The sequence below is a fragment of the Misgurnus anguillicaudatus genome, chromosome 11, assembly GCF_027580225.2.
Source record: "Misgurnus anguillicaudatus chromosome 11, ASM2758022v2, whole genome shotgun sequence".
Taxonomy (NCBI): domain Eukaryota; kingdom Metazoa; phylum Chordata; class Actinopteri; order Cypriniformes; family Cobitidae; genus Misgurnus; species Misgurnus anguillicaudatus.
The window spans coordinates 28,219,965-28,234,514 of record NC_073347.2 but is presented as its reverse complement, the minus strand read 5'-3'; the positions used below and the strand labels follow the sequence as shown (position 1 = coordinate 28,234,514).

General features: G+C 39.2%; 1 protein-coding gene across 1 annotated transcript in view; it reads left to right on the top strand.

Moving 5' to 3' along the window:
* Positions 1-14,550, top strand: part of syne2b (spectrin repeat containing, nuclear envelope 2b) — a 191,307-nt gene that overhangs the window by 32,457 nt on the left and 144,300 nt on the right. The window contains exons 42-49 of the mRNA XM_073873482.1: positions 1,340-1,545; positions 1,663-1,770; positions 3,033-3,312; positions 3,562-3,891; positions 3,977-4,306; positions 7,227-7,556; positions 7,643-7,987; positions 8,070-8,248. Coding sequence (XP_073729583.1) covers positions 1,340-1,545; positions 1,663-1,770; positions 3,033-3,312; positions 3,562-3,891; positions 3,977-4,306; positions 7,227-7,556; positions 7,643-7,987; positions 8,070-8,248 — 2,108 coding nt within the window. The remainder of the gene's footprint in view (positions 1-1,339; positions 1,546-1,662; positions 1,771-3,032; positions 3,313-3,561; positions 3,892-3,976; positions 4,307-7,226; positions 7,557-7,642; positions 7,988-8,069; positions 8,249-14,550) is intronic.

Below are 14,550 nucleotides of genomic sequence, written 5' to 3'. Positions count from 1 at the left end.
GCGCGTTCATGTGAGGCGAAGTGGTGTCTCAATTCTCAGTTTGATCAAGGGCTAGGGCCAAGGCGTAGGGATACATAGCCCTTGAAACGAAGTGTGATAAGGACCACACTTGAAAGAGAGGGGTAAACGTTTACGTAGGAATATCTCAGGAGAGCCGGCATCAAGGCGTTTTATTGATGAACGTCGAACTGTCAAGGAGTCGCACAAATGAAAGTAACGTTATTTTCTGCAGTTTAAGTGAGATTATATTATGACACTCATGTTTTATGATACTTTTAATAAAATAAAAAAGCTGTTTTAATTGTAAGTTATGCGCTATTTGTTGAGCTCCGCTCAGGCAATCGGTACCACAACCTGAGACAACGGCATCTTCTTTGTTTGTCAATGCTTGTCTGTTTACGTAGCAGCCAGTTAGCGGCAAGGGAAGGTGACGCAAACGGTAATCGAGTGGTGTCTCATTTTTTAGACGAACGATCTGTCTTACCCCTTTCCCCTTTACTCGGTTTCGAGGGGCAAGAGGAAGACGAAGACAAAGGGGAAGGGGTAAGACAGAGAAATGAGATTGGCCCTTAAACTGCAATTCATCAACTGGCCGCTAGAGGCAGGCTCCAAAAGAGAGTAAATTCCCATAGACCGCCATGTTAAAATATATTCCTTTTTTTCCCTGGAAAACCAAATCATGTGAGAGTAAAAACTTTTTGTGATACAGTATATGGTAATTTTTGCTAAATTGATGTATAGCAATTTAAAGGTTAATGGAAACCGCTTGTTTATGAAATCATCGCAGTTCTTCAAATGTTAGGCGGCGCGTACACCAAAGCATTAAAACGGAGCTGAAAGTGGCTGGCGGATGCCAATTCTGGGCGCAGGCAAAACCCGCCAGCTGTGGACGTTTTCGAAAAGCATGGCGCTTCCATTGGAAATAGTTAAAAACATACGCCGATTGTAACTGTAAATGCCTTGGTGTACATGCCCCCTTAGGGCCACACTGTCCAATTAGTTATTATGCTATGTACACATCAAACGCAGGGCATCACGTTACTCGCTCTGGAGTACTCGCGGGATTTAACTTCGTGTCATTTGAATTTTCCGCTCGAGTTGAATATTTTCAAGATGCGTTTGATGCGAATAGCGCATGTTTTCGCGGCAAACGCTGTGCCCATATTGCATCACTTGCATCGTCCCATGCGAGGACGCATCTGATCGCGTCTTTGCATTGACTTTGTATGTAATCTACTCACGCAAATCGTTGAACTCGCATTTGGTGTGTATGCCCCATTACAGGATAGGTAAAATCTATATAACAATACTAAACAATACCATAATTTGTTTTCTCCAGGGTTTTCTAGCCTCTAAAGAAGGAGAACAGCGTCTGGGCCAGTTGAAGGAGATGTTTGAGAGAAGTGGACTCGAAAAATTGCCTTCTGAGGCTCAAGCTTTGTTCTCCACATGGCAGCAGGAACAGGAAGGAGAACTGGCCACTCTCAGAGCTCACTGCCAGGGACGACATAAACAGCTTGACGACATCCTAGATAATCTTGACAGGTACGCAGAACTAAGCCCTCATCGTACCTGCCATTTGGTGTTATTGCGTGATTTCATTTATCTAACCATCCATTCATCCATTTATCAGATTATGTGTCTTTTTGTCTGTGTTTTTAGTTTGCAAAAAGAGCAAAACCATTTGAAGGACTGGCTTCAGCAGAAAGAGGAGGTGCCCACAGAGAGACAAAAACTAAGACATCTACAAGAGGAGTTACTTCAAGAAAGGTATTCTTGTTTCTTAAAGGAATTATTAAACCGTAATCATTTACTCCCCATTAATTTATTCCCACTCATTCCACACCTTTATGTTTCGGCAGTGGCAATTTACACTAAGTGACAATAGCTGCATTTTCTTACCGTGGGTTCACACCAGCCACATTTGAGGTGTCAAATTCGCGTCTACCGCGTCTAGTTTGCCGCTTGAACATTTTAAGTATACTCGCTTCATTCGCACGTGAAAGTCGCGCATTAAATTCTAGTCGTCGAGACATTCACATGGAAATTCGCGTCATGGGAGGGGCTTCTGCGACTCCGCTCGTTTTCTGTAATCACGTCACTACTAGAGCAAGCTCCTGATTGGTTAACGTGGTGTGTTTTTTCGCCAAAGTTCAAATTTTTTAACTCGCGCTTTTGCCGTGGCAACGTTCAATTCACGGCGGAATCGCATGTACCACGCCGCACTAAATGCCTCATTCGCGCCACGAGACCACCAGACGCGCGTCAGCGTATCTTCACATTGACTTAAAATTTAAATCACTCGCGCTTGACGCCTCTACCGCGGCTGGTCTGAACGCAGCATTAGTGATAGGCTAATTACAGTAGGTAAAAATAGTGATATAATCTATTTACACCATGTATAATCAGCTCTTTGCAATAAGCGCAACTAGTAATTAGATGCTATCTATACTTTATATTGGCAGATACTATTTGCACCTCAGTGTTTTTTAACATTAACAGGATGCAATAATAAAATGTTTAAATAATTATATTTATTTAAATTAAATATTAAATTATTTTACAAATAATTTTTTTTTATTTATTAAATTCTTAATAAACACTCGTAAGGCACTTAATTTCCTCTTGTTCAACATTTTCTTAATTTTGATTAAAAATAAATGCCTATTGATGTAATATATGATAGGAAAATGCAGAAGAGCAAGGGTGGAAAAAGATGTATTCGAACCAGGTCATTTTTTTAAAATAATGACGCTCAAAGTTATCAGTTATTTGTAAAAAAAATCACAAAATTCCATAAAAATATATATTTCATGACGACTTCATGACAACTGACCTTTCCAACCTGACAGCTTAAATTGTAAATTATTATCAGCTTGTTGTTGTGAATTGGGGTTTGGTTAAGATTCAACAGAAGAGTGAATGACCTATGCCAAGCTGTTCGGAGGACAAGATACTGTGTGATATCGTCTCCTTATAAAATCTGTATAACTATCTGTATCTCATCTCCAACTTTCACCCTTCATCTACAGTGGACGTGTGGAGGCCTTTCATGACCTGTTGTCCACCGTAAGGATGCGTGGCCTGAGAGGCGACCCTCTGATCAAAGACAGCGAAGCACTGATAGACAAATACCACAGCATGGGGATTATTTTAGAGAACCAGGCTCAGGTCCATAAGGCACTCGATGATCAAACAGAAACATTTCAAACAAATGCAGAGCAGACCAGAGCCTGGATCAGAGATTTAAAACAAGGACTAGAGATCTTGGAAGAAAACCCTACAGTACAAGAAAAACAAAGTAAAGCTCAGGTGGGTCCTTTAATGTTCAGGTACAAAATCAGCGGTGTTGACCATTAGCTTTTTCAAGCTTTGGTTGGTCCATCTTCCTTGTTGGCAAAAAAACTCATTTCATGTCTAAGGTGTTTCAGGATGGTCTAACAGCTAAGCCACAGGTCCCCATGTGGTACTGTAGCTTAGCTTAGAGTCATCTGGTCAAGCTTGAACCAGATTAATTTTCCTAGTGTGTTAAAGTTAATATGTATGTTTTTTTGTTTTAAGGCTGTTCTTAATCGGACTATTGATGGAGACACAAAATTAGCTGCTCTGAAAGAGGAGGTAGAGGCTTTATGTGCCCATGAGATATTGGAGGATACCACGAGACAGGAGCTCATTTATACACTGAGAAACACAGAAGATGAATGGAAAAGGCTTCTGGATAGTGCCCAGCAACTGAAAAAACAAGCAGAGGTCCAAGACTCTCTCACCAAAGAACTACAAGACTACAAGGCCCAGGAAGAGAGCATCCAGTCCTGGGTAAGAGAACAATTGCAAATTCTGCAATCTTTGGGAAAGGATCTTCAGTCACAGGAAAAACTCAACAAAGTTCAGGTAAGGTAGACAATTGGTGCTTCTCATGGCTCTTGAATATGATTCACATGGATGTAAATACAGCGGAGTGTTGTTTTTCTTGTAGGCTGTCTTAAGCCTTCATCATGAAGCTGCTTCCAGACTGGCCAGTTTAAAGAGACAAGGCCAGATTGTATGTTCTTATAAAGAACTTGACAATGAGAGGAGGAGCCACATTGGCCAAACCCAGAGCGCGGTAGAGGAGGAGTGGAGTAAAGTGGTACAACTTGCTCAGGAGCTGGAGAACCAGGTCATGCATGAGGATTCCATCTGCAGGGAGCTGCAGAACTTTTGGGATCAGGAAGACGAAGCTCGCTCCTGGATTACGCAGCTGAAAAACAGCATGGATTTTCTTGCTGGAACATTTTCTATACAGGAGAGGCTTAACAGGATTGAGGTAATAGAGAAAAAGTTTTATCTACGTATTACGTCATGTTTACAATATGCGTTTCTCTTTTTCACAATAAAGCAAAAAATACAAATGAAGAGCTTGGATTCAAAAGCTCCTATACACCACCTCTGTCAAAAATGAGATAATGATATTGTTCGAATGCACTCGGCACTTATACTTTCATCAAATACTTTTGCTTAAAGTGTATGTTGCAGGTTAACCACCACTGTCGATTAATGGGTACATAAATCACTCAAGATATGTGTATAATTTTTAAAATGTCTCAAAAATGGTCTTAAAGACCACTTTTTTTACGTTTTTGGTATTAACGGTTTTTTTAACGCAATTCTGCGATGACGTCACGTTGGGGAGAAGTGGAGAAAGACTCAGCCAGAGCCATAGAGATAGATGAGACATTTATTGCTGTTTAATACTTACGTATATAATTTGGAAATCATATATACATCGTAGGAAATATATAATGTGTTATACTGCAAAGTTACCTTGCTAATTATTATTTATGATATATGTGGAGATAAATAAAACTTCGCAAATCTGCTGATTTGATCCATTCATGTCCTGACCACCAGGCTAGAGATTTTTAAACATCCTTAATCCACACTTACTAGTCTATCAAATAATATCTCAAATATATTGTTTTGTGAAATAAAAGGATGCTTTGTTATATTGTTTATGCGATTATAACGAATCACACGATCATTTTATACGCAGCAGCAGTCAGCAGCTGCAGCACACTCGGATCCGACCGCATACATACTGTAATAAACAGGCGTTCGGCGGCTTTTTACATCACGACAGGCTATGCCATTTGAGGAGGAACCGCTCATTGATCACCGTATTTTTATAAATCCTGTACATGTTTGGACCTGCCGAACAGGTTGAGCACTTTTATGTACTTTATTGAGCAGAGAGGCTGCCTGCACAGTTTGACCAGCGGGCTGCGGGAACCGGACGCACATCACGCCGCCAGACGGTGTTGCTAATATAACTCGAAATGTATAACTATTATCAGATCGGCCCGGGAAAGTCCCGACTCTCTCGATTGCCATTCCGCTAGAAAGTGAGTGCGTTTGGGTCGCTGGTCCCCGCGAACAGACGTGACGTGCTTCACTCACCTTCCAGGATTAGAGACATGCTGCCAAAACCGTTTGTGCTGAAGATCGCATAAAGTTACACCCATTTCAGGCAGGATCATGGACCCCCTCAAGCCAGCATGCACGAGTATGTTAATTGTTTGTTTACTTTCTACACGAAGATATGCTAACCTTATGCTATCTGGCTGTCTGCCTATCTCTCTATACTAGCCTATCCATCTGTCTGTCTGTCTATCTATCTGTCTATCTATCTTATCTATCTATCTATGTATCTATCTATCTATGTATGTATGTATGTATGTATGTATGTATGTATTTATCTATAATCTGCGCTATCAGAACTGTACTTTACTCGTCTTTCTATAGTCATTCTCAATGCTCTCAAGGCGGCTTTGGTAAATTCTCTCCCCAGCGTGACGTCATACAGTGCGTTGTGAGGGAAAGGAGAATCATTGCAAATTGCTGTACTTTTTCATACTTTTTCGGGTTTTGTGATACCCAACAACATAAAATACAATGTATAACAGTTTAAATGTTTATTATCAACAAGCAAATTGCACAAATCCGTTGAAAAATTTTACCTGCAAAACGCCTAAGGAACAGTATGTAGGATTGTGGCCAAAACTGGTACTGCAATCACAAAACTTGTGGCTAAAACTGGCACTGCAATCACATAACTGGTGGCCAATACACAACATGACAACATAAACATCAGTTGAGGGCTGCAACTCCACTTTTTAAATGACAATATCCTGGCCGGACCACTGTTGTCAGTGATATAAGTATTTGAAATGAAAATGATTTCTTAATGTCTAGTGATATATCAGGGCCATTTTATGATATATTGATAAAAATTTCTTACATACTGTTCCTTTAAATCCTGGCCTTAGGCCATTTAGAAATACCGGTTTGTTGGCAGAATCCATTAAACAATATCAACATTTATCAGCAAAGTCCTCTTGAAGGAACACAGTGAAAGGTTTACCAAATATTTTAAGAATAGGGATGCATAACAATTAATTGTGATTAATCTATAGCAGAATAAAAGTTTTTGTTTTTCATCATATATGTTTGTAAACTATGTATAATAATTATGTATTTATAAATATGCACACATGCATGTATAATTTTAAGAAAAATATATATTTATATATTAAGTATTTATATTTATATATAATATGAATTATACATAAATATACAAATGTATATACACATGTAAACATTTCTTAAATACATACATGCATGTGTGTGCATTTATCTATACAAAGTTATAACACTTTTCACACACACATATATGATGTAAACAAAAACTTTTATTCTGCTATAGATTAATTGTGATTAATCAATATGCATCCCAAATTAGGATATTGACCAAGAATGTTTTCTTCGGAAAAAACAGTGAAGAAGAATGACTGGAGGAGACTTTTTAGAAGTGGAGATTTTTGCTTAAAGGCTTTTACAATGAATCACAGTCAAATGTATTAAATTCCAATGAAAATACTAAAGTGACATTTGTGAAAATAAGGCATTTTAATAACTGAGTTCATTGCTGTTAAAGTGAAATTACTGAACCTAAACATAAAAACCTGAAAGAAAAAATGCTAATAAGAAAACATGTCAAACGCATTGAGATAGTTTTGCATCTGAGCTCTTCAAATATTAATGTGAACGATGAAAAACATTAATGAGGGGCGCTGTTGCCAAATTTATTTTAATCAATACCAAAATATGTTTAACCAAGGTGGCAGATCACATGACAGTAAAGCGTGGACATTCTAGATTTATTTCTTGCTTTTCATTCTTTCCATTAGGCAGTACTAGCTCTCAGATCTGAGGGTGACTGTAAACTTGCTGACTTGAAGATAAAAGGAGAAAGTCTCTGTTCCTGTGAAGATCTAGAGGAGAACAAACGTCTTATAATCCAACAGACCCTACAGGGTTTACAAGAAGAGTGGATAGGAGTTATAATGAATGCACAGGAGCTTAAAAGCCAATCAGAACTTGAGGATTCTCTTTCGAAGAACCTTCAGGATTATCAGGAACATGAGAAAAACATTCAATCCTGGATCAGAGAGCAGCAACTGAAGGTTGAATTACTCGGTAAAGATACCCAGCTACAAGACAAAATTACTGAAGCTCAGGTAGGAGACAATGATTAATATTCAGTGGAGAATATATATATATATTTAGGAAGTGAAAATGTTTTGATGTTTTTTTTTTACTCTAGGCCATCCTGGACTTAGAATCAGATGGAGATTGCAAGCTTGCCTCTCTGAGAAGGAAAGCAGAAGATTTGTACTCTCAAGAAGGGCTAGGTGAGAAAAGAAAGCAGGAAATCAAACAGAGGCTGAACTCAATTAAAGAAGAATGGAAAACGGTCATGGCCGGTGCTCAGGAACTGAAGAACCAGTGTGAGCTCCGGGATTCTCTTTCAAAGGAGCTTCAGAACTTCCATACCCAGGAGGACAGCGTATGTTTCTGGGTGAAGAAACAGAAAGAAGAACTGGAATCACTGGGGAAAAGTACCCACGGCACACAGGACCAGATTGAGGAGAGATTGAACAAAGCACAAGTAAAAATGAATTAGAAAGCAACTTTCTGTTGATGATGTCTTCACTAAAACACTTGGATGACTGTTTACAACTTTTTTTCAGGCAATCCTTACCTCTCGATCTGAAGGCAACTCCAAGATTGCAGACCTGAAAAGGACAGCGGACAATCTTTGTTTCTGTAAAGACCTGGATGAAGACACAAAACGTTCACTTACTGATACGATCAAACGCTTAGAGGCAGATTGGAAAGACACCCTGCAGCAGGCACAAGAGCTGCAAAGGTTTGTTCTGATTTTGTTCTTTCATAGAAAATCAACATTCGAAAAATACGAAACTGAACCATATAGTTTGTACAGTAATATGTCATAGCATTCCTTGTGTTATGCTTGTCTTCATAATTAACTATAAAAATACAGATTAAATTTAATAATACAGATTTAATGGTCTTCATGTGTATGCATCACCTACAGTAAGTTTATATAAAATAAAATGTAATATATAATAAATTAAATGAATGAGCTGTTCTGGTTTAACCTGTTAGCCCTCATTCCATTTTCCGAACCCCCCCACAAAAACTGTCATAGCCAAACTAAAATAGATACAGTTTATGAAGTCTTTGCACTAAAAGCATAAGTTTGGTCTCGTTTGAAAGCAGACACTTGGAAGTTTATTAAGAGGTGAACATTAGTTACTGTCATAATGAAAAAAGTTGTTAAAGAGAGCTTAAATTATACTTTTTTATAAACTCCACCAAACATGTATGAAATATTGTTATGAAAATCTAAATGAAATTGGCCTTGGAGCAATCTAGAAATGTTCTGCAGTTAAAGCCACAGGTCTGACCATGTTCTGTTTTAAATCTGAAGATGATACCTCTAAAACTCTGTATTTTATGTTTTTTAGACCCATGTCATGTAAATTTATTTAGAGAAAACAGCAAAAATGCTAAGCTAATGTTTGTTTATTTATATCTCACAACATCCTTTCAGTTTATTGTCCTATTGCTCCGTGTTTTAAACAGACTCATTAAATAAGCATCCGGATGAGTCATTAACAACTTTTAATCCTGGATATGGCTGTCTAAATGTTTATTTTATTATTATTATTATTAATAATTGCTCATAATTTCTATTTAGTGTTTTATTTCCTCCTTTTGTCTCAATTCACTTTCTTTTTATTAAAGTCCTTTCTTACAAAAAGAAACTTACCTTAAAGAAGCTTTACCAGTCAAAATTATTCCTAGAAACACATATATATCTCCAGACAGCAGATGTTTACAGAACAGCTAGTACGTTAGCTTAGCATACCATCAAAACACTACAAATAAAAGCATTTATAATAAAACTCACATTATAACATCAAAAGTCGAGTGCTTAAACAATCATGCGTGATCTGATGTGGCTTTGGATCATAAAATAAGACCGAAAATAAACAATTTTATGTTATTTATGCTGTTAGCTTAGCATAGCATTATAATATACAGTACTGTTATGAAAATAACAGACATAGCGTTAAAAATACAGACAAACCATATATAATCTTAATCGTGTTTATTGTCTCCATGGTTTTAAAACATCAAAACATCTTTATTTGCATGTTATTATAAAAACAGCGATCGCTCGTTGCAGGTCACTGTTCAAGTTCACGTCTGACTGACAGCTGCTGCTGAGCTCTGACGTCTTATTCTTTCTATGAAAGTTTTCATATTGAGACTTTAGCGCCCTCCGGCTTCACGTATGAATGAAACAAACTGAGTGTGAATGACTGCAGACTCCAGCTTGCTCATATCGCCATGTTTGCAATAAAAATGGGTGAAATATTACCCCCACTGCAGAAATTTGAAGTAAACATATAAAATTGAAGTAATATTTCTCCAAATATGCATACTTTGAATTAAAAGCCCCGATAGATGTTGTTTTATCGAGTGCTTTCATGACAATCACGGAGGAGTATTTTTATCAATGAGTGCGGCTAAGGGTTATATTTCAAAGTAAAGGCATGTACCGTTTTTTATTTTCACAACGCCTGACAAAAATGAAGAAATTACTGTTACTAGGATTCTCAGATTAAAATAAAGGTCAAAAACTAAATCTTAAATCAAAACACTTTTTAATGATGTATAGTTGTTTAATGTAAGTACATTTAAACTAACAGTAATTTAAATTATGTAAATAAATAGCTCTTCAGTACATCCACACCCTCGCGCAGGTTATCAGGTTTTAAAGGTCCTGTTCTTTCTGTGTTTTTGAAGCTTTGATTGCGTTTACAGTGCGCAATATAACGTCTCGGTTACATATGTAACCCTCGTTCCCTGAAGGAAGGGAACGGAGACGTCACGTCGTGACCGACGAATTGGGAACCGCTTCGCGGGTGACCTATCTGCTTCGAGAAACCTTTAAAACGCCAATGAACTTGGCATGCAGATAATTGCATCTGCCGGCGCCGCCCCGCCGCACAGCTATTTAATGAGCGGCAGGTGCAGTTATCAAATCAGCTATTTTTGCTGAGAAAGCTGGACAGAAGGAAAGGGTCCGGCCGATATCAGCAGTGGAACAGCAAACTGTGGCGACGGGACGTGACGTCTCCGTTCCCTTCCTTCAGGGAACGAGGGTTACATATGTAACCGAGACGTTCCCTTTCAGTCGGTCACTACGACGTCACGTCGTGACCGACGAATTGGGAATCCCTACCAAAGCGCCACTGAAGCTGACCCTTCCAGTGCCTGCATAAACCCTCCAACTCTCCTCTTTAAGGGAACGGAAATGGGGTTGAAGCAGAGGCCGGTCACTACTTGTTCCTTAACCCACGATAGTGACTAGGCGAACTGGGAAGCGAACTCGTCAGGCGGGACTAAGATCGCTGCGGAAGAAAAACCCTCTAGGGGTCTACCACTAAGGTGATGGATAAAAAGACACGAGGTCTATAAAAATACACTCTCTTAGCAACACTAGAGAGGCGCGGAACGAACTCCGCTAAGGGAAACGTGGTAAATCATAAACTTTCCACGGAAATACTCACAAAGAAACCACTAGGGGGCGCAATGTGGGCGCTAGCCTCACCCAGATAGTCAAGAATACATCTAGTGAGAGGCTGGCAGCCGATGCTCCGCAACATCGGTCACCAAGCGGTGGAAAAGACAAAAAACATTTTTTTAACGTTTTTGCCTTAATGGCCTTCCATAATGGTGCGGTTTCTGCGCAGCCAAAAAGAAAGGCTCCAAGCCGACACAGGAGCCGTTCCTCGATGTTCTCACTGATCTGACGAGAGAACTCGAGAGGATACCGGCTCAACACGAACACTGTAGAACAGGGGTCGGCAAGTAACTTTGGCCGCGGGCCAATATTTTTTTTTAGCCAGTAGATGGCGGGCCAACTGTTGTTGGCACACTTACGTCTTATTTTGAATTAGCCTAGTATAGGCTATCTGATCTTTTGTCAAGAAACATTGTCTTTATTTCCTATTTAAAAGACGAAAGACGGCATTAAAAATGGTTAAAAACATGGTAATGGGTCTGTGTATCATTCGTTCAATCGTTTTTTTTTTTTCAAATTAAAAACAAAAATGAAAAAATTAACCACCACGGGTTTTCTGATTGTGTGCTCAGATAAAAAAATTAATTACTGGATAAGACATTTTTTTTATTTAACTCCTTTATAGGCATAATATATCAATGAAATCATTTTAAACAGATCAAGTACTATAGTGGTAATATTACAGGCATTTATGCTCTCATGAAATACTCTTACAGTCCGACTTTTGAACTATTCCTTTTTTTATTAATATTTAACCGGGACACACACATACACACCTAAGGTTTAAGGAGGTCTCCGCTGGACTGTTTTTTGTCCAGCTCCGACAAGGTTCTATTCATAGATTCATTTGTGTTCACCCGCTTTATTTCCCGACCTGACGGGTCCGCAAAACTTAACGTCACGTTTCGTTTCCAGAATCTCACATTCAAATGTCTCTAACGAAAAGAGACAGATAATTTTAAATGTTATACAAAAATTGTGTTCGTGCCAATAAAAATATTATTTTAACATTGTATTCATTGTATTTATAATGAAATATAAATAATAAATTAAATGGGACAAAGCCTCTCACTCAAATTTCTCACCATCATAAACCGAGTTGGTTGCGGAGTTGCTGTTCAAATTGCTGAACATCCTCCTTTGCCAAATTTATAACGTTTTAAACGGAGGTAAAGATCAAAGAACTATGCGTTAGGAAAATGAATAATGGCTTTATTTTAATAGACATGTAAAACCATATTTTGGCGGATTACTTTCATTTTTTAAACGAATTTACCTGCCCATTTAGTCTTAATAATTAACGGTAAACGAACTTGACTTGCTGTTTTCGAAGGCAGGTCGAACCTTAGGTCGGGCGCTCGAGCCCCAAGTTCAAGTAGCAGAAAACAACAGTATTCCTTTCAAATCTACTTTAAAAGTGTATTAGTTAAAATATTATTGCAGTAAAAGAGTTTATTTTTATCATATTTTGTAGTGGTTTCTAAAAGCCAGCAATTACTTTTCAGTAATTTGCAATGTCACGGAGTTTAACGTCTTCACGCGTGATGAATTGACATGATTTACGAGGTAAATTTGCAAATGATTCATGAAGTCTTACCTCTGCAATTATTTGATCGATTGTGTTTTAGAAGTATGCTCAAACTCTAATTACAGTTATGATCGCGTATGCGCTGGTAGAGAAATAGAACGAGAAAAAGCGGCCCGTTAAGATAGCTATTATACGCATTTTTTTCAGGACATTCTTGCTATTTGTCAGTGTAGCAATAAATAATAATAATAATAATAATAATATACGCGAATAAATAATAATGAAAAAAGTTCAAAAGTCGGACTGTAAGCGAATGAGACTTACAGGAAAGCATGGTTGCTATTCAAACCCTTATTAAAACCCTTATTAAAATGTAATCTGTTAGTACCTGATCTGTTTAAATGTATTTCATTGGTATATGTCTGCTAAGGTGTTCAATTAAAATTTGTCCGAACCCGTTTTCATTCATTTTTTTATTTTTGATCTGAGCGCACATTCAGAAAACGAGTCGTTTGATTTTAGTTCAGGATATAAATAATAGAAAAACAAGTCGTTTTTCTTTATTTTCTTTTTGGTTTTGATTTGAAAAAACGAATGAAGGAATGATACACGGGGACATTTTTGTAAACTGTTATTGTAAAATAAAAAAGTCTGATTAAAAAAAAATTAAAAAACGGACTTCAAATTAATCCGGCGGGCCAGAAAATATTGCTGGCGGGCCACTTTTGGCCCGCGGGCCGCCAGTTGCCGACCCCTGCTGTAGAATCTAGTGAACGTATTAGGTGTCACCCAGCCAGCAGCTCTACAAATATCTGAAAGCGAGGAACCACGAGCCAAAGCCCAAGATGAAGCCACGCTTCTGGTTGAATGGGCTCTCAAACAAAAAGGGCAAGGAATGCCCTGTTTCTCATATTTCAGGGCGATTGTGTCTACAATCCAATGAGACATCCTCTGTTTAGTGACAGCTTTCCCTTTCTGCTGACCACCGTAACAGACAAAGAGCTGCTCTGAGGTCCGAAAGCTTTGAGTGCGATTCACATACACACGTAGTGCACGTACAGGACATAACAAAGCCATAGCTGGGTCTGCCTCTTCCAAAGGCAGTGCTTGTAAGTTCACCACTTGATCCCTAAAGGGAGTGGTGGGAACTTTAGGCACGTAGCCCGGCCGGGGTCTCAGTTTAACGCTGGATTCAGCCGGCCCGAACTGAAGGCACGAATCGTTGACCGAAAATGCATAAAAATCCCCTATCCTTTTAATAGAAGCCAATGCGAGGAGCGTCAAAGTTTTCATAGTGAGAAACTTGACGCTCACCGTCAGCAGAGGCTCGAAAGGGCAGTGCTGAACTTTCAGCACCATGGACAAGTCCCAAGGATGAATAGAGGGAGGCGCGAAGGATTCAGCCTCCGTGCCCCTGTTAAAAACCTAATGACCAGATCGTGCTGACCCACAGATCTACCGTCTATAGGTGCGTGATGCGCGGATATTGCCGCGATATCTACTTTAATAGTAGATGGTGACAGCCTCTTCTCCAAGCGGTGCTGGAGATATGAAAGCACAATACTGATCAAGCATTCTCGGGGGTCCTCTCGCTGAGAGGTACACCAAACAACAAACAGGTTCCATTTCAGCGTATACGCCTGTCTCATAGACGGTGCTCGCGCTGCAGCGATGGTGTTAGATACCGCCTGGGGTAACCCACCTAAAACCTCCGCGCCCCGTCCAAAGACCACACATGGGGGTTCCACAGATCGGGGCGAGGGTGCCATAATGTGCCAAGGAGTCAGCCAGGGAGGGACTGTCGCGAGGAGAGTGAACTCTGTAAAACCAATTCCTAGTTGTCCGGTACGGCGCAACTAATAGAATGCGCTCCTCGTCCTCCCTGACTTTGCACAGTGTCTGCGCAATAAAGCTTACTGGGGAAAACCCCGCGGCCAGCTGTGTGCCAGTGCATCCACGCCGAGTGTTCCTTCGGATAATGAATAAAACAGGCGACAATGGGTTGTCTCTGAAGAAGCAAACA